The 21022-nt window shown below is 37.8% G+C and overlaps 1 protein-coding gene and 1 non-coding gene across 2 annotated transcripts in view; one reads left to right on the plus strand and one right to left on the minus strand.

The window, feature by feature from the left end:
- The window catches only part of METAP1D (methionyl aminopeptidase type 1D, mitochondrial), an 85809-nt gene that overhangs the window by 48951 nt on the left and 15836 nt on the right, over positions 1 to 21022 (plus strand). The window contains exon 2 of the mRNA XM_039239226.1: positions 18881 to 19038. Within this exon, the coding sequence (XP_039095157.1) occupies positions 18881 to 19038 (158 nt within the window). The remainder of the gene's footprint in view (positions 1 to 18880; positions 19039 to 21022) is intronic.
- Positions 4253 to 4337, minus strand: TRNAK-UUU. Its single transcript has one exon. It is a non-coding gene; the product is annotated as a tRNA-Lys (tRNA).

A 21022-nucleotide genomic window follows, 5' to 3' on the forward strand; every position in this document is an offset into this window, starting at 1 on the left:
CGACATCGGGCTCTGGGCTGACAGCTCAGAGCCTGGACCCTGCTTTGGATTCTGTCTTCCTCTCTCTCTGCCCCTCCCCCGCTTGCCTTCTGTCTCTCCATCTCTCAAAATAATAAATAAACATTAAAAAATTTAAAAAATAAACACATTTAAGTTTTGTCTTAAAAATGTTCTTATATATGTAAGTTTCTTAGAAATATACAATGTGGGATTAGCTATCAACCAATATTGTAAGTCAATTTTATTAACAACTTTTTATTGAAAATATTTGATATACTAGACATAGTGATAAGTGCTTTTTATATATTCCTTTAATTTACTATTTTTCAATGTTTTTATTTAAATTTCAGTTAGTTCACATACAGTGTAATATTTGTTTCAAGTGTAAAAAATAGTGACTCAACAATTCTATATATTACTTAGTGTTCATCATGAAAAGTATTTCACCCGTACTCCACCCATCTCCCCTCTGGTAACCATCAGTTTATTCTCTATAATTAAAAATCTGTTTCTTGGTTAAAAAAAAAAAACTTTGTATTACTTAAACATTCAAATATAGGGAAAAGCACACAATACCATGCCATTACCTGTAGATCAGATATTTTTAATGGAAAAAAAGTAGTCATATTTGTTCCATCGTCTGTATAGCATAACGATTTTCCAAACATGTAGATGTAGTAGGAAGTGGTATTCTGAAACTGATGAAGGGAAATACATCAGGAGGATGTTTGCTTTAAGGGAGCAGTAGAGGATTCCCCCACTTCTTGTCCCACTTCTGAAACTCTAAGACCTGTTGCTCTTCTCAGGGGGACGTCAGACTAAATACAAGAGGCTCCTAGGAACTAGAGCTATATAGAATCCTTGTTCAGAAGGCTGGCAGAGTAGCTTTTTTTTTTTTTTAATGTTTATTTATTTAGAGAGGAAAGAGAATGAGTGGGGGAGGGGCAGAGTGAGGAGGGGAGAGAGAATTGCAAGCTGGCTCTGCGCTGTCAGCATAGAGCCCAACGCAGGCCTCGAACTCACGAATTATGAGATCATGACCTGAAAAGAAATCAAGAGAAGAAATCACTTAGCCAGCTGAGCCACCCAGGTGCGCGTGGCAGATTAATTTTAAGTTTATTTTTATTTAAAGTTCCTGGCCTCTTTTACTGTTGTAAGACCAGAGGAAGATTTGTAATTGTGCTGTTTGCTTGATGCATTTAGGTATTTGGATGCTTATGGGTGCAGTTATAGTTATGGAAGGGCTGAAGGGCTGAATTGAGATAAGACCCCAGCACTAAAAAGATTTATGATCATTTCAACATAACCCAGACATGTAATTCCAAACAAAGCAAGACTAAGCTATAAAATGAGGTAATATAGACAATATATATAAATAATATAGATAAATATGTAGATTAATTTAAATCTTAAAAAGCTTTATTTTCCCCCTTCCCTCCCTGCAATGATTAGGTCATTGCTTTTGGGGGAAGTATTTTAAATATCAAGCCCTTCCAAAAAAAGTCTATCCTTTTTTTTTTTTTTTTTTTTTGATGTTTCTAGTTTACTGACACTTTTAGCACTTGTTAGCCTAGCCACTCCAGTACTTCATATTTGGGAAGAGGGAGGCTCTTTTGGGGGAGAGACAAGGTATGAAAGGTGAATTGGCAATAATGGCAAGAAAAGTCTAGTTAACCCATCAGCCCCACCTCACTTCTTTCAAATGCAGTGTGTGAGTCTGTATATGTGACTTTTTTAAATGTTAAGGAGAATAAAAACATGACACTGGAGTATGTCAATTTTTTTTTAACTTAACTCTTTAAACTTATTTTTAATGTTTATTTATTACTGAAAGAGAGAGAGAGACAGAGCGGGAGTGGGTGAAGGGCAGAGAGAGAGAGAGGGAGACACAGAATCTGAAGCAGGCTCCAGGCTCTGAGCTGTCAGCACCGAGCCTGACCTGGGGCTCCAACTCACGAACTGTGAGATCATGACCTGAGCTGACGGCAAATGCTTAACCAATTGAACCACCCAAGTGCCCCTAAACTTACCTTTTTTTAAAGAAAAAGAAGTTTAATTATTATACAAAAATAAATCACTATCTTATAGTTATGCAGAAAGTTTACTGAAAAAAATTCATTTATAATAGCAACCAAGAATACAAAATACCTAGGAATAAACAAGTAATAACAAATATAGAGGACTTGTATGAAAAAAAACCATTAGACATCTACTGAGGGATGTTTAAAAGACTAGTACCTGTGAAGGCATCTCTTAAATAAGGCAGCTAAGTATTTTATTTCTTTTTTTCAATTTTTTTAAATGTTTTACTTATTTCTAGGAGAGAGAGAGAGAGAGACAGCGTGAGCAGGTGAGGGTCAGAGAGAGAGGGAGTCACAGACTCTGAAACAGGCTCCAGGCTCTGAGCTGGCAGTCCACACAGAGCCCGACGCGGGGCTCAAACCCACGAACCGCGAGATCATGACCTAAGCGAAAGTCGGACGCTTAACCGACTAAGCCACCCAGGCGCCCCGGCAGCTAAGTATTCTCCCTAGATTAATCCATAAATTCAATGTAAGGCCAATTACGTGGCCAAAAGCACTTTAAACAAGGTTGAAATGCAGATTGCAAACTGAATAATTTGGAACAATAGAGTGTACAAAAGTTTGATGTTTCTAATTCACAGAGCACTCTTAAAAATCAGTCAAGTAAAAAACAATTTAAGAGACCTAAATAGAGATTTCACAAAAATACATAAAGAGATCTTAGTAGTATCTGAGGAAAAATAAGTAAGAGTAAGATACCATTTTTTGTTTATCAGACTGACAAAGATTTTTTAAATTCTTTTTTGTTTATTTTTGAGACAGAGCGAGAGAGAGAGCACTCGTGCACAAACACACACACACACACACTCACATGCGCGTGCAAGTGGGGGAGGGGCTGAGAGAGCGGGTGACACAAAATCTGAAACAGGCTCCAGGCTCTGAGCTGTCAGCACAGAACCCAGTGCAGGGCTCGAACCCATGAACTGGGAGATAATGACCTGAGCCAAAGTCAGACACTCAACCAACTGAGCCCCCCAGGTGCCCCCAGACTGACAAAGATTTTAACCCATTAATAATATGGGTGATGATGTAGGGAGATAGCCACCATTGGAAATGTAACTTGTTATTATGTGGAGAGTAGTTTTGCAAATGGCAGAATTTTGCATATTTCTTAACCTAAGAATTCTACTTCTAGGAACTTAAGCTAGAAAGAATAATTGGTCAAATGTGCAACTGTATTTGTAAAAAGTATATTATGCAAGACAAAAACAAAAAGAACTTACCTAAATGCTTGCTCATCATTGATTAAATAAAGTGCTATGTTACCCATCCATAGAAAGGAATACTATGAAACGAATAAAACAATCCAAGAGGCCTAAAACGAATCATGTAGATCTGAAGTTTTTGTTGAAGATAGATATCTTCCGTATATTGTAGAGAGAAGTCAATTGCTTTCAAAAAGCAGCTTAACAAAACTACATGTACAAACTGAATATTTATAAAATATGATAAATTAATATGAAATATAATAATAGAGAAATGTTCTAAAGTGTGTTTGCTGAATGTTAACAGCAGTCATTTAAGGAAGCTTTTTACTGTTCCTTACTTTTTACTGTTTATGCTTTTTTAATATTATAAAAATATTTAATACTGCCCATGTACCATTTTCATAATAAAAACAAAACAAAAAATAATAAGAAAAACAAAACATGGGCTTTCCATGGACTCTGGCTCATTTTGTATGATTTTGGGAGAGGACAGAGCACATTCACTCAAGAGGATGACCTTTGAGACGTGGGTTTGGAATGAAAAAGTTAATGCTAGACACTGTCTTCTTCACAGCTGCTGAAGACCTACTAAAGAGCTTCCATTGGGAAGATTGTATGTTGCTTCCATACTTGTTACTAGAAAGCACTTGATCATATGGAACACAATAGGATGATTGTCCAGAATAGTATTCTGAAAAACTGAATAGCCACGTAGACCAAATCATCCCTAGTCAGACCCAGTGTAAACATCAGTCATGGCAGTGAAAGGCAAATGGGGCTGTGGAGTTGCTGGTGGTGAGCTCACACCTATTGTTTCCATGTTTCTTTTTTTTTTAACATTTTTTTTTTAATTTATTTCTAGGAGAGAGAGAGAGAGACAGCGTAGGCAGGGGAGGGTCAGAGAGAGAGGGAGTCACAGACTGAAACAGTCTCCAGGCTCTGAGCTGGCAGTCAGCACAGAGCCTGACGTGGGGCTCGAACCCACGAACCACGAGATCATGACCCAAGCAAAAGTCGGACGCTTAACCGACTAAGCCACCCAGGCGCCCCTGTTTCCATGTTTCTTACCAGGTCCTTCTGACTCAGGACCTGGAGCAAAATGATGTGCAGCTACTTCTAAAAACTGGTTCCCCTTTTTCTTTTCCTTCTCTTCACTTCCTAGGAGCCGTCAGCAGGTGAAGATAGGGTCTATGTCCACAGTGAGGGCAGTGCCCTCATTTGTATGGTGGTATATTTTTATAGACACCATACACCTGACACTATCCTTAAGCCCAGTCTCATTGCAGCCGGGCTCCCCAAATTTTATTCTTTCTTCTTGAATGAAAAGTTTTCATAGATTTCCATCTAATGCAAAAAAAGAAAAAAATTACAGTTTGGTATCTCAGAAATCTGTCCCTGTGGGTGTTCAGTTGGATTCTGAAAATGGAGCTGGGTCTTGAAGTGGTTTCTGAATAAATAATGAAACATGTGTTCAAAGTCTGTAACTCTTCCTTCTGCTGAACCACATCCTAGATAACCCGCCAGTGGTAAGTGTCATTTGTGTGAATAGATTCTCTAGTTTTAGTTTTCAAGGCCCTTTTTCTTATTCTAGCTGTCTGAATGATTAATGTGACTAGGAAAATACTGTTGACCCATTTAAATCACGTCAGACAACATCCAGTGCTCATCTACATAATGAAATACACACTGAACATTACATCTTGAGTGTGGGAACCGGTGAACTACAAAATAATGATTTACTCATGTAGCTTATAAAATAAAAGACATCATGACTAACTATAGCATTAAATACTAAACTATTCAAATGGTAACTGTCAGCGAAAATCACCTGTAGACTGAAACAGCTAATAGCATTTCTGCTTTTGTAGTTAATTAGAGGAAGTGGGGGTGGTTGCGTGCAACAGTGTGAGTTTAAGAAAAGTCTTTATGTCAAAGCATTTTCTAATATTATTTGACTCTTATGAGATTTGTTGTATATAGTTGAGTTTTTTCAATTGTTAATCAGTGGTTGTGAAAATAACAGTATGCTAAAAAATTAGAAAAAATATTGTTTGACATTTTTATCATGGTTTCATTAAATTGGTCCCTGAATAATTTTAAAGGCAGCTAATTTATAGTTGAAACTATTTTGATCAATGATCAGATAACAAAGATAAGCTTTGACTGCTTTTGAAATATTTAAACTTTGTAAGGACATCATTTGCACAGTGTTTAAATAAATGCAAATTTTAAAGGCACTGAATTTAGGCTATTAGGTTTCCATGGTTACACCTTTCCAAGTTATTTTGTGTACTGTGTAAATAGGTCTGTGAGTCAGTGATAATTATTTGTTTTTTTGTTTGTTTGCTTGGTAATTCTGTGTTTATCTGAATTTAATACAGTTCACATGGCTTGCTTTGGTTTATGTATATTTTGGTGTTTGTGATTGACAGTGATTGAGCATTTCTTATGGAGTGCTTGCCTTTTTTGTCATAAATGATGTATGTTGGTGGTGCTTGAAATGTAAATAAGTTCTTCCTGTATCACTGTTTAATAAACAGGAATTTTTATGCAAAGAAGACTTCTCGGTACAATAAACAATAAGGTTTGGTGAGCTCTAGAATATTTCTACTAAATAGTTGCACACTGAAACAAATAATTTAAAATTCTTACAAACTTTAAGTGATTGAGTTTACCAAGGACAGCATAACAATTTATGGATAAACACAATATGGAATGAACACTGTTTAGAAACAGAATATAAAATAGCATTCTGCTCTCTTAAAATTGTTTGTGATAGTGAGCTTTACAGGGAATGCCTTCACTGCCAAGCAACATCTTTCTGAAACATGATTTCTCCTATCTCACCTTTTGCACAGATAGAACTATTCTGTATACTAATGTGTTTGGAAGGATATAACTCTTGAAAAAAGCTGGGGTCTTTTATTCCTCTGAATGGAAGATGAGATTTTCCTTAGGCCTCACCATTAACCATCAACATTCTAGAAAGGAAGGCCTCACCAAGAATTCTCAGAAAAATTTCAGAATTAGGCTGTGCATAATTCATCCTACTGAGTTTGGCTCTTCTCCCAATACACTACAGTCATGAGGTACTATCCAGTTTGTAAAGTATTAATACATCTACAGCCCCATTGATGGTCAGGATGGTCCTATAATGAAGGCAGGAAAGGCTCTGGTTTTTAAGTAGCAGCTTGAGACCCGATCTAGGATCTTTTGAATACTTTGTGAACGGGCCAAAGCACATTTTGAAATTTGGGCTGGTTTCTAACTCCTGATGAGCCCATTTTAGAATGCCCTCCCTCCATCATACAACCAATGATCACAATTAAAATTTATCAGGTACTTGGGGCGCCTGGGTGGCTTAGTCGGTTAGGCGTCCGGCTTTCGCTTAGGTCATGATCTCGCGGTTCGTGGGTTCGAGCCCCGCGTCGGGCTCTGTGCTGACTGCCAGCTCAGAGCCTGGAGCCTGTTTCAGTCTGTGACTCCCTGTCTCTCTGGCCCTCCCCTGCTCGCGCTGTCTCTCTCTCTCTCTCCTAGAAATAAAAAAAAAAAAAAAAAAAATTTATCAGGTACTTACCTTGTCTCCCTTTCCATACCTCATGTCATACAATTATCAAAGCAGCCCTGTGAAGAAAGTATTGTTGTTCTGTTACCAGATGGGGAAAGTAAGGCTTAGAGTGTTTCACTAACTTGTCCGGCTGAACCAATTATAGCTCAGAGAAGGAAAACCAATTTAAGCAAGAACTCAGGTAAATATAATCTCATGTGCATTTACAGGCAAAATATAAAATGGGTTTTTTGGGTTTTTTTTTTAAGTTTATTTATTTTGAGAGAGACAAAGACAGCACAAGTCGGGGAGGGGCCTAGAGAGAGGGAGATAGAATCCTAAGCAGGCTCCACACTGTCAGCATGGAGCCTGACACAGGGCTTGAACTCATGAAACCATGAGATCATGACCTGAGCCAAAAGCAAGAGTCAGACAATTAACCAACTGAGCCACCCAGGCACCCCTAAAATTTTTTTTAAGTTTATTTATTTTGAGAGAGAGAGAGAGCAAGAGAAGGACAGGAAGAGAGAATCCCAAGCAGACTCTGTACTGATGGTGCAGAGCCCAACGCAGGGCTACAACTCACAAAACTCTGAGATCATGACCTGAGCCAAAATCAAGTCCAACGCTTAACCAACTAAGCTACCCAGGTGCCCCTCAAATGTTTAAAATTCCATACTATTTACTTCTTTTTACCTCCAAATTTGCTATGTTTTATTTAGGCATTTTAGGGTTGTTTTTCTTTTTGTAACACTCCCCTAAATGTTCAATACACCTCACCTTAGACAATAAACATGTTTCACATATTGTATACATCAGATATTTTGGTACTGTGGTTATATTGAAGACTTCAGTCTAAAAATGAGATGATGGAGGGGCGCCTGGGTGGCTCAGTCGATTAAGCATCCGATTTCGGCTCAGGTCATGATCTCATGGTTTGTGGGCGTGAGCCCTGCATCGGGCTCTGTGCTGACAGCTAACTCAGAGGCTGGAGCCTGCTTCAGATTCAGTATCTCCCTCTCTCTCTCTGACCCTCCCCTGCTCACGCTGTCTCTCTCTCTCAGAAATAAATAGAAAACATTAAAAAAATTAAAAATAAAAATGAAATGATGAGGGCACCTGGGTGGCTCAGTTACTTGAACATTCAACTCTTGATTTTGGCTCAAGTCATGATCTCATGGGTTCGTGGGTTCGAGCCCTGCATCAGGCTCCACACTGTCAGCACAGAGCCTTCTTAGGACTCTCACTCTACTGCCACCTTTCTCCCCTCCTTGTGCCCTCTCTTCAAAATAAATAAACTTAAAAAAAAGTAAAAATAGATGATAAATTTGTCATTTCACCAAGTGTGAATAATCTTGGTCAGCCACAGTTTTCAAGAAATATTGTTTTCAGATGTGAGAAGCAGCCTGCTTTATACAGATAGAATACATGTTTTGTTAGGGGTGATGTGATAGTTTTAATTTTTAATCGTAATCTTTAGTACAAAAATAATGGTTTTATAGTTGAGCATTCATTAAAAAAAAAGAGAGAGACAAGGAAGAGTTTGTAAGTAGGCTTCTGTGGGACTCCTTTAAGCCTGTGCCGTTTTAATACTTTGCACTTTTTGTATTAATGCCTAAAGCTATGGAGTGATTATTCACATGGTTAAATAAATCTGTATGGTTTAATTGAATATAAGATTATTTGTGGCAGTGTAACTACATCAGTCCAAAAAGGTACTTTTAGATAATTTGGAACTTTCTCTTTTACTAAAGAGGTTACTGTTTATTTTCTCTTTATTTTTCTTGTGAAAATAACCCCTTGATGAGTAATCTTGGCTTCTATTGTCTTAAATCTATGTAATGTCAACTGCAGAAGGTTAGAAATATATTGTTTTCCTGGAGCTTTAGCTTCCTCATTTGGGCTGTGATTTTTGACCTACCTACGTACCTACCACTCTTATTGCCTGGTTACAGAGCAGAAACAAAACTCCCACAATTATCAAAATACCATGGTAGAATTTATATTTGAATGTTTTCTTTTCATTTCATGCCTTCTACTTGGAATTGTACAGTGAAACATTCTCAGAAAATATTATGATGTAATTTTTTTTTGGTGTTGATACTGCAGTTTTGGTCATAGCTCTGAGCTATTTTATACCAGTTATTTGCACAAATAACTTTAAATGTATCATATAAGGATAGAAAAATACACCCAAAAATATAACTAGAGTATGTTGCATATAGAATTACATTGACACTATTGTAAAATGAAGACTAAAATCACACTCTTTTCAAATGCTTTAATACAATTGAAAAATATTCATGGTAAAGCTGTGTCTTTGACTATAAATTGTAAGTCCCAACGTCTTATATTAAAGGGTATTGTTATCCAAATATGTAATGTTTTGAGTAGTATTTTATATGACAGCACTATTTATAAAGTCTTTTTTTAATTAAAGGACTTTCTTACTGTATCATTTTTTTAAAACTCACGACATTTTTACATGAACTTTCTCTAAAGTTGAATTCTATGTGTGATTTCTGTGAAATTGCTCTTTTTGATTCTTATTTATGTGCTTTAGTATAGAATTTTTCTATGTTCCTCTTCTTTAACCAAATTATGTGGTAACAGGAATGCTTCTTCTGAGAAATTTTGGACGATTGAAGTTTGACAGATGTTCTGTGCTAACTAGAAGAGTTGCATTCTCTGGGTATCAGGAGTGTGAGAATTTCTTTCCTCTTCCCTTGATGGAATGAACATTTGCTTTTGGTTCATTTTGGTGTTGTACTTCTACTCTCATCAGAGTTTGCCTTTTATTCTGTATTTAAACGATATCACGGCATCCAGAAAATCTGGCAAAGAAAATGATATTTTGATGACATTTTCCACAGGGCTCAACTAGAATGAATTATTACATTTTAACCACAGCCCTAATAAACAGCTCCTTTATTTCCCCTGGAAAGACACAATATTTCTTTGTCCAAGAAGTTGCCTGAGTATATGTATTGTTGAAGTGCTAAAAAGCTGCTTTTCTCTAAACTTTAACTATGAGACAATGGGATTTTCTAAGCATATACTATTGCAGTGTGACTCGATATTGTATGATTATAAAAATGAATTTAGATTTAAATTTTGAAGTAAACATTTTTTAACCTAAATGGAGAAAATTCACACAACAGCCCTGTTTCCTTTTACACATTAGTTATTTCCATATAACTTCCACTTATCCACCAAATGATCTGCTTTCAGTTTTAGATTTTGAGTTCTTACTGTAATCTTCGACTCCCCTCCCCCACCTGTGGTTGGGCCACCCCAAAGGAATTTTTTTCTAGGCCCACAAACATAAGTCTACTCTATTAACTAGGTTTTGTTTATTGATAATGTGTTTGCAGATGAGGTTGGGGGTGTGTCTCCCAAGAAGAGGGGGATCCTTTTTGTTTAAGTCACAGATCCCTGGGTGCTGGTGGTGTATACATTAATGAATAATCACATATCATCCAGTTGGCTTTTGTAAAGAAGAAAGTGCAGTATTTTCTCAAAGCCATTTCTGAACTTGTCATTGTTGTTATACTCTATCATTTGCTATTATTGATTTCTTTTAAAGGAGGAAGGATGTAGCATGGAGCCAACTTCCTGATGGAGCCTTGGGGAAGGTCATGTTTTGCGGTGACCTGGGCATCATTCTTGAATGTTATTATTGGAAGAGGGTGCCCTCAGGCCACTGCCCTTCCTTTCCCCAGAAGTGCTCTAACTATGGCTGACTTTCTAGCTCATCTTCTCTAGAATCAGGACTCCTAGGCTTTGGTTTATGGCTTGAGGATGAATTCTGACATCCACAGACTAGTACCTGTGAAGGCTACTATTTCGCCTTCATCTGACTGCTTAGTTTTATTGGTATTAGTGGCCCAATTCTACTTTAATCTGAGCACGATGAAGTCTCATAGCAATTGCAAATTTAGAGCTCTAAGCAACAAGGACAAATGTTTACGTTTCAGCATAAAGTGATTTGTGGGTTTTTTCACTTATAATAGTTTATACATTTCTTTTTTATTTCTGTGAAATTTCTGTTACTGTGTTGGCAGTCTTTGCTATATAACATACTTCAAGAACACACTATTGGGTATCAAGTAGAATCTTTATTTCAGACCAGTATTTATGCCAATATATTTTAGACTTGACTTTGTGATTTATTTTGAGCAAAGTAAATAATCTTGTTTTCCAACACCTGCATAACTGGGCCTGCATCCTCTTTAGAAATGTTGTTTAATAAACACTGTTGCTTTATCATCCAGAGGCTATTGCCAAATGCTATTAATTAGGGGAAAAGAAAAGGAAAAAACAAGGGTTTTTTTTTTTACAGGTTTATAAAACAGATCCACACTTCTTCTTAAAGTGGCATCTTAGCTTGAAATCCAGGAAGCAGTGGTGTATGGTGTCCATATCCATGATTTCCTGAATTGGAGAAAAAGTGTGGAAAGCATCTGGGGAAAAGGAGGCTCTTTACCAGCTTGTTTCCTGCAAGCTCAATTGGAAGACCTTGTCTGTGCAAATAGATTTCAAAATAGAGCCTGCCCTTTGACTGTCTCCATAATTACATGGCTCACTCTGTATTTTATTTGGCAGCCAGAGCAGTTAACCCCTGGAAGGAAGGGGCTGATGGCATGGCCAGCTTGGCTCCCCAGACATGTCCATGGGAATGAATAAACCACTGTTTGGGGAAGCCCATAGCAAAAAACACATCAGAACAATCTTCAACTGAATTGAAACTTTTAAAAAACAAGTTTAATAGTGTTTATTATGATTGGTTTAGAAACTTACTTTGTCCTTATTGTGTAAACTGTAGAGAGGTATTAATTGTTTTAAAAAATTGGGAGTTGGGGGAGTTCCTGTTGCTTTGATGTAATCAACATCTGTCAACAGAATGAATTTGCTTTTGTTTAGTTTCAAGGGCCCTTGTCCTTTAGCTTTGCCCAATCAGTATCTGCTTCAGCCTGGGGCATTCCCCTAGCTGATTTTTTTTTCTTTAACAAATGCACAGGTTATTTCTTGTGAAATGTGAGCTTCTCATCTGCTTTATAGTCTGCTTGAAATGGGAAGGAACCGTCAATCTTTCTCATTTACTTTTGAAACATGTACATCTTAGTACTAGATTATAAAAATCAATGCGAGTTACATCAAGTGATACAGACTATTTAATTTTCCTTTCACAACATCTGTGCAAGTTATCAAACCTATCAAGCAGACAGTCAGTGCTTTAGGTCAAGAAATATAAGGCATGGATGCATTTGCAGTGTTCCCTTTTGGACTTGAAGCACACAGTGCTATAAAAGCCTGTGCTCCTACTCTAGGTAATTGGTTGGAGTTCACGAAGTGTGATCTTTCTGTGGCTCTAAATCAGCACCTTGAAAATGTATTTCTATGGTACAGTCCCTTTCGAGTCTACTGTAGGAAGTAATATTTCTAAACAGTTAAAAATATCTCAGTTTGCTGTCACAATGTAAGTTACTTTTTTTAAGTCAATGTGTTATTTAAGCAAATCATTTGGTTTAAAATTAAAATATCAATGATTGTAAGAGCCATATTTGAAAATGAATTAGCAAAACATTGTTTTCTCTCTTAGTAATCATAAATCATTTAAATCTGGCAGGCATTCCCCCCTTCATCCAAAATAATTGCCTCCATTTGTAAAATCAATTAGATGTTGATATGCTATAAATAATAGTTTTGTTACTAGGCTTTGGCATTTGATCATTATGAAAAAATACATTCAGTAAGACATTTTACAGAGTGTCTTTTAAATTACATATTATCTCTGGTTGACATTGTTAACTAATATAAAGTAGTGCAGACTACTTTATTGTGTTGTTTTCTGGCCCGATATTTAATACCTCTGAAATGTAACATAACGGAGGGTTGATGGCTTGCTGCAGGATGAAAGTGCTTCCCTGGAAACATACATGAAAAATATAGGTGTTGGTAGCCCACACTTGAGTACAAATAAATACACTTTGTTCAGCTTTACAGCTGCTTAAAATAATAAGCATTTAAAATGTCTACTTGAAAGTTCATTCCGGCCCTTTCCTTAAAAATACTTGTTGGCCAAAAGAAAACTCACATTTTCAAGGATAAAATCAGCTTAATTAAGGGTCATTAGTAAAGGTGCACCAAAAAAGCCAGGGCTCAGTGGGTGAAATGGAAGCATTTCATTATGTGGTATAGAATGCATGAGCAGATAACAATTAAAATGGACCCTGAATAAGAGGCCAGTAAATATAGGGCATGTTGCATGCAGCAACATTAGTTATTTAAAATGCATTCCTCCTTCCGTCATACTTGAATTCTGTAATCCCACCTTTCAGACTTCATCTGTAAAGGGAAAGAAAATGGAGTTTTTTGAAATTGATGTTATTACCAAATATGAAAATATTTAAAACCATAACCGGTTTCCATTGCAAATACAAATTTAAAATAGGAAAAATGTGCATCACAATCCAAAGGACAAATACCAATTTCAAAAGACACTTAGGCCGCACAGTGTGCTCCTCCATGGAGTGAAAGAAGCAGTTGCCTGTAATTTTCGGCATTCAGCTGAAACTAGACACTGATAGAATTTTTGTGACACTGAAAATAATTCTTACTATTACCTTTGATAACAGTAAATATTCTGGTATTTATAACAAATAACGTATAGATGTACTGCCTAAGGGAACCCTATATAGAGTTTCTGTTACATAATCAATAGTAACAGCACTCACTGTGATCATGTCTTTTAAAATCAAATTAGTCCAAAGCGGCTCCTTGCTGGTGTGGGGCTCTCCTCTCCTGAGGTTTCTGATGATTTTCAACTTGTGTCTCCCTAACTCACATTGGTCAGCTTGTCCCTTCCAATAATTAGTACACACCTGAGCCTTGTTTTCTGAAAATAGCCTTAACAAAAGGGGGTGTGCTGTGCATCCTGGGTAAGTGGTGGTGCCCCGGAGACAGAGAGGCCAGTCCTGTGGCTGATGGAAGCCTGGCTGGTGTCCCCACCTCTGATGATGGATGGTGTGCATCAAATTAGCTATAACACTGATGGTACCAAGTTGGAAGTTAGATGTAGTTGTGATAAGGTTATCAGCAGTGCTCTTATTATGTATTCATTTATTTATTTGAGATATAACTAACATATAATATTTGTATTGTACTAACTTCCGGTGTACAAAGCAGTGCTTTTATAAAGAAGGGAAATATAAAGGAAACTCAACAAACCTTTTCTAGGATAGTATGTAGCAGTAACTATAGTTTGGTTGTCCTTCGACCCTGAATATAATTGGCACTGGAGATTTTAATTCTACTCACTCTGCATTTAGAAAATTTGTTAACTACTCTTTATTAACTATAATATGATAAGCAAAATAAATAGAGGGTTTTGCCCCACCTCTTTTTTGCCACATTAATTGGAGGACCATTATCTTCTAAAGGCATGTATTTCTTAAGCCCATTTCTTCATTTCACCTGTGAAAACACTAGACTTTTTTTTCTAGTTTGTAATGAGTAGTTAGTGGAATAAACACGGTATGGTACCTTATTATCCTGTTACCTTGTGACAGCATTTATAGGGTGTCTTTTATCAGATTGAAAGAAAAGATTTTGCTTCAAATAAAAAAGTATCATATGAAAGTGGAATTTCTGAGTAGAGTGCAGAACCGTAATTGTCAACAGACTGGATATGTTCAGGCTGTGTTCCCAATGTTTAAGTCATGGGTGGGTGTGCCCGCATCTTCTCGGCAGTGAGCCTATCATTTGGCAGGACAGGTACACTGGCAACACTGTTCATTCTAGAAAAGAATGTCTCAAAAGCCTCAGCCAGATATCCAAGTAGAGGTGGTGACTTCATGCCTCAAGCTTAAGTACATAAAAAAGATTCCCCCTGTAATGACTGTGTACTTGAACTTGATAATACTGATAAAGATGATCTCTCTATCATGTAATCAGCTGCATTGAAAAAAATCTTCATGAGTCCTAAAATTGATCGGCGTCTACATCATCCCATTGCCCAGGATGTAGCATGACAATCAGATGCTGCTGAATGAAGGCACAAATGTCAGAGCTAAAGGAGACCTCAAAGATTATAAGTCCAACTCTCTCATTTTCCTGAGCCTTCTGTATCAGTGGCCAGTGTCTGAAGTGCTCAGCATAGAGGTTGGCACCAGGAAGCTCTCAGCCAATGTTCACTATTATTGTTACTACTTGAAGTCACATAGTTAGCTCTTGGCAGGACCTGGGGCAGAGCCATGGTTCCAAGATGCCGTCTGCTGCTCTCTCACCCTGGCCCATTTTGCATCATGCATATCACCGTCTTACACAATCTAATGTATTTGTTGGCTTGCTTCTTGTCTGTGTTCCACCACAGAATATAAGTCCCATGAGAGTGGGGATTTTGTCACCTGGTTCACTCTGCATCCAGAGCATGGCATGTAAGAGGAGCTCAGTGAGTAGTTGCTGAATAAAATAACAAATAAATTTAGAGGCCTGCAGGTAAACACATTGCAGAGTTGAGAAGGGAAAGGAAAAAAGTTAACATTCATGGAGCACCTGCTTTTTAAGATGATTTACACATATATGTTAGCTCATGCTCACAATAGCCTACTAGTGAGGAAAGCACTACTCTTCCCATGTAATGGTGAAGAATGTGGGGCTCAGAAGTTTTGGTTACTCAGATCTGTCAGACTTCAAAGGTCATGTTGTTTTCACTACTGCAGTGCCTCTTAGATCAGATCTAAGAATTTTCATGAAAAAGTGCCTTCTTCTAAATGTTGGATGGTCCTATGATGTTTATTTTTTCATATATATATATATATTTTTTTTTACAAAACCTTCCCTTTAAGTCTAATCCCCAAGGAAAACCACATTCTCTAGCAAAGCATGCTATCTACTAGAGCCCCTGCACACTGAAGCAAGGCATCTTGGAGCAGCAGACACAGTCCTTGATTTGGTTTTAGGGGATGTGGAACCTTAGGCTCCCCCACTAACCACTACAGGTGTGAGTCTTAGTTCCTCATCTGTAAAACGGTGCCATCAACAGCTACCTGCCTACGAGACAGAATTGGTAAGAAAGAGATCATGTATGTAGAGCACCTAGCACTGTACTTCATTAAAGGAAGTGGCCACTAAATGTGAACCACATGATTATTGTTACTAATTCAATTAATGTTACCATAATAGCAACCATAATACATACTTTCCTCTGAAGGAAGATACTGATAAGCTTGTGTCTTGTCTGTTATCCTACTAGAGATGCACTTAGGGAGCCTGGAATCATAGGTGGATTCCACCTAAGTCTTTGCTTTAGCTGGGATCCAGATTTTCTGTTCCATAACCTTAGACTGACAGCCAACTTCTTCTGTCAGCCACCTCACTAAAGCCTTTGTTTGGTCAACAAAGGGAGCTGGGCTGGAGAGAGTGGATGGATTAGGTCAACCTCAAACCACTTTTGGAAAAATAACCTAACGGTGGTACCTTTTAATAGTTTTGTGATGCCTTTATGTTTTCTGGGTGTTTCCATGTGGTTAGGTCATTTTCCTCACATGTATGAGAAAATGTATTTTGTGGAGGCAACTTGACCTGCTTTCTCACAGCTTTGGAACTTACTACATGTGCCTGTGGAAGTTTCTTACCTTTAGGTGCTTCATTATCTTCAACTGTGGAATGGAGTCATAATAGTTTACAACTCATAGCGTTCTCATTTAGATTCAGGAGCTAACATATGTAAAGTGCCTCATACAGTAATTGACACATAGTAAGTGCTCAGTATTAGAAGCTATAATGGAGCACGTGTTTTCTTTCTCATTTTACTTTTTAAGTGTTCTTGAAGGAAATGTCATTTATTAGAATGCAAAGTGTTTTCACATACTTTTTCACATATTCCAGTTAATTCTCACCTGAGACTCAAAAAAAGAAGCTTGATCAGGGCCACACAGCTGAGTGGTAGAGCTGAAATGCAAGTCCAGCTTCTGCTTTCCAACCTCCTGCTTTTCCTAGGAAAGTGCCCTGCCCCCATGTACCAGTTAACAGTCCTAGAGCTGGTGGTGTTGTCCTCGGGGCAATTTACAAGCTTCAGGGACTATGTACCTGCCTCTGTCAAGCAACTGTTGATATTTAAAGAAGTGATATTGCTGCATTTTGTCTAGTATTAGAATTGTTTAAAATAACACCAAAACACTTCTGGAAGTTTGATTCAACACGATTACATTCAACTTTATGGAAGGATGTAATTGAGTGAAACTTAGGACACCGAATCACTGACCACTGGGGTTTGTTTGTGTCCGTGCCTTTTTCCACCTCACTTGGAGATCTTGACTTTGGAAGCCAGTACTTACCTGCAGTTCGTATTTCTATTGTGTTTCACAGATGAAATGTTACTCTAGGCCAGTAACTCTCATACTTTAATGGGCAGCAGAATCACTGTAAGGCCTCATGAAGGCACAGATTGCTGACCTCAGCCCAGAGTTTGAGTCAGTAAATTGATGAGGGTCCCGATAATTTGCATTTTTTCCCATGTGGCGCTGATATGCTGGTCTCGGTACCACACTTTGAGAAGCAGTGCTCTGGACCAGGAGTTGACGAACTTCTGTAAATGACCAGATAGTAAGTATTTTAGGCTTTGTGGGTCATACAGTCTCTGTCACAAGTACTCAACTCTGCCACGGTGTCTCAAAGCAGCTATAGATAATTATAAGCTGTGTTCCAATAAGCCTTTATTTATGGGCATTGAAATCTGAATTTCATATAATTTCACGTTAAAAAATATTATTTTTTATTTCTTTTTTATCCATTTATAAGTGTAAAAATCATTTTTAGGTTATGGGCTGTACAAAAACAGGCAGCAGGCCAGATTTGGCCTTGGGGCTACAGTTTGCCGATCTCTGACGTGTAATTGTGATATGTTGGGGAGTTTTCAGACTATTGTTTTCATTATAAAAGTAATGTAAGTGGATGGTTTAGAAAGTCTAACAGTAGGGAAGAAGATAAAATGAATCAGGAAGTCTTCCTCCCCACCCCCAGTCCTGATCACATGCTCCAAAAATAACCACTGATGAGTATCAATTTTCAGAAATTTTATAGGCATATACGAGCTTATATTAATGTATAAATTATTTTTATATCAATGGGCTTTTTATACATATTGTTCAGCATTTGGTTTTTTCCTGACAATGTATGGTAGCCTCTTTACATGTCAACACATAGAAATGATTTAGGTTATTCTCTAATAGCTTCATAGTTTCCTGTTGGATAGACATGCCATAAAAACTTCACCAGTCCCCCATTGATGGGAATTTGTGTTATTTTCCCTTTTTTCTACTACAAAATGAGGGTACATCTTCTTCATATATCCATTATTGCATAATATCTGCAAGGTAAGGTCCTAGGAGGTGAACTGCTGAGTCAAAGGATATGTGCATTTACATTCTTGGTAGATGTTTCTAAATTCCTGTTGTGGGTACTTTCAGGTCCTCTGTCCATTTTGTTTCAGGGTTACACCCTACATTTCTTCTATTTAGTCTTTTTCTGACTTGAGCATTCATCATGGTGAATTTCGGTATAATGCCTCACTGCACGTGAACTTAACACATAGTAGTAATCCTATCAAGGGCAAAAAGTGCAGCTGGCAATTTGTCCATGATTCTTGAAAGGAAAACAGCTTTAAAGAACATAAAGCCACCCAAACAGTGCCTTGAATCTGGGGTCATCCCGCACATTTGCTGCGTAAGGTACCACAACAGAAATTGTTCTTTTTGCAGATCTGATACTTAGCAGATGCTTCTATATATTTGTTTCCCGTTAGAGTAGAGTTTCCCATTGTCAAACATTTATGTAAACATAGTATTAGCTAATAAATATGCTGTGCTATTATTGTACTAGAACTCAGAATACCACTGCTTTCCTTTCTATTTGGGGCTTTTCCTTTTTTGAGCCAGTGAAGGATTAGGATAATGATTTCATAGACAACAAAGCAGAATCTTAACATGTAGCACCATGTTAGGTTTTTTAACTTAAAATATGCCTATTTCTGCTCATAGGTTGTCATAGAATTCTCTCTTCACCACTCAATCATATCTACTTACACAAGCAGTCAAGCAGTCAACAAAGAAGAAATTTCTTTTTCCGGAGACAAAGAGATATTTCACACAGTATAGTTTTGCCGGCCGCAGCTTCTCCAGCCCACCCAGTCCCTGAGGTACTGTATTGCCTGTGATCTGCTGCTTTTTCTAGCCAAGATAAAGGTTAACTGCAGAAGCTATCAAATGTGTTTGCGCCTTTCATTTCTGAGCCATTTGAATTCTAATTTTTAAACTTGGTTTGTGATTTAAAATTGTGATTTGAGAAGTTGTAACATCTGTAGTTCTGTCACGTTAATTTTTTTTTAACTAAACCTCTCAGCTTACAGCTGCTTAGATTATTTAGAATTAGTTTCTACCATGAAATTTTCCATATTAAATTTCTAACATGAAGATAAAAGTACATGTCTATAGTTTCTTAACTTTTTTAGAGAAATAAAAAAAAATTGGCTATAAAATTGGGACTTGAAAGCAATACACTAGGTGTTTTTTCCTAAAGCCTGCCCTTATACTTTCCGTAGGATTAGTGCTGCTGTTTTGTATCCGCCTTTAGAATAATTAATTAAAACCTCTTGCCTCAGAGCATTCTTGATTTTTTTCAGAGATTACAACTCTGTGGAAAAACAATCTATTTTTCAAAATGCAGTATAAAGGAGGTGTGTGGGTCATGTAGGAAGAATGAGAACAGCTGAAAGAAGTATAGATTTCTCAGAGAAATCACCTGCTTTCCCCCTTTTATGCAATTTTTTAAAAGCAGTAAATCCACATGAAGTATATTCTACTCCCTGAAGGTGAGTGGCCCTTTTATGTGGAAAGGGGCCAGTGAGACAGGCTCCTAGAGCCCAAAAGTATGCTCCTGGTATTTCCTTAGTGGGAGAGAAAAGGAAATCTCCGGAGAGATGAACATATTGTTTTAGAAATGTCAGTGACAACCCAGTAGCTCTTCTGCCTCTAATTGTAACCTGGCCACATCACAAAGCAGAGTGGAGACGAGAGCACAGTGTGTGGGGGAGACTGGGAGAGCTTTTGTGGGCACTGGCAGCCAAACTGTTGGAGTAGGTGCTCATCCAGAGCTCAGCCGTGGCACCGCTAGCCGTGGCGTCACCTGTGTCAGAAAGGCCCCTGTGAACACCAGAATCAGTGACAGTCCTAAGCCCTGTGTGATACGCTTCACAAAGAGCAGACCCTTAACCTCACCCTTCCAGAGTTGCTGTGATGTCAATTGAAATAGTGTTATCTCTCTCAGCTTCCTGTTCCCAACTGCCGTGTACCCTTCCTGGGTACTGTTCAACAATGCTTATGTGGCACTTTCCATGAATAGATTGCAAAGAGCTGAGCAAAACCTTGACACTCAAAGAAGCTCTGTGTGTAAAACTGTATTTATTTTCTGAATGCTGCCCATAGGTTTAAGTAAGCAGTGGAGAATGTTCTACAAGGGTGATCAGGGTTGAATGTTTTGAGTTTTGAGGGGGTTTCTTTGTTTGTTTTTGACAAATGATGGAAGTGTTCTAGGTATTCTTTATGCATTTAAAAAAAGAAGAAAGAAAAGAAAGCTGTTTGGTTTTGTTCTCTAGTCCCTTCTTAGTTTGGGTACAGTTGCAAAGTATAAGAAAAGTGTATACGTAATAGGCTTCAGTAGACTTGACAGTCAGCCTTTTACATATGTTCATTCGGAGAGGGTGTTGTGAGCTATCCTTTGCATAAATTTTATCTTTGTGTTACGAAGATGAAAGTGCTCTTAATTAGCCATTTGGCAATTTGGAAGCTTGGTGCTATTTTTTTCATCAATGGCAATAATGCTTCTTACAGGGTTGGGAGGAGGAAGAAAAGAAAACTACTGTTTGTTTTGACCAGAAGTCTACTTCAGACCAGTTTGACTCAAAGCACAGTAAGGTTAACAGACCATCCAGAAGCAGCACTAACAGGCAATGTTAAGTTCAAAAGGGCAGGGGAAGGAACTGGGGGCAGCCTGGAGGGTCTGTTGTGCTGGCTTCGGAGGTCGGTGCTCCGGCAGGAAGGGCAGAGCTCCATAAAGCAGGAGGCTGTGTCCGAAAAAATGATCCCATTGTCGTGTGCTGGGTTCTGATCTTCATTTTCAATCCT

The sequence above is a fragment of the Hyaena hyaena genome, unplaced genomic scaffold (assembly GCF_003009895.1).
Source record: "Hyaena hyaena isolate Hyena2069 unplaced genomic scaffold, ASM300989v1 scaffold_154, whole genome shotgun sequence".
Lineage (NCBI taxonomy): Eukaryota > Metazoa > Chordata > Mammalia > Carnivora > Hyaenidae > Hyaena > Hyaena hyaena.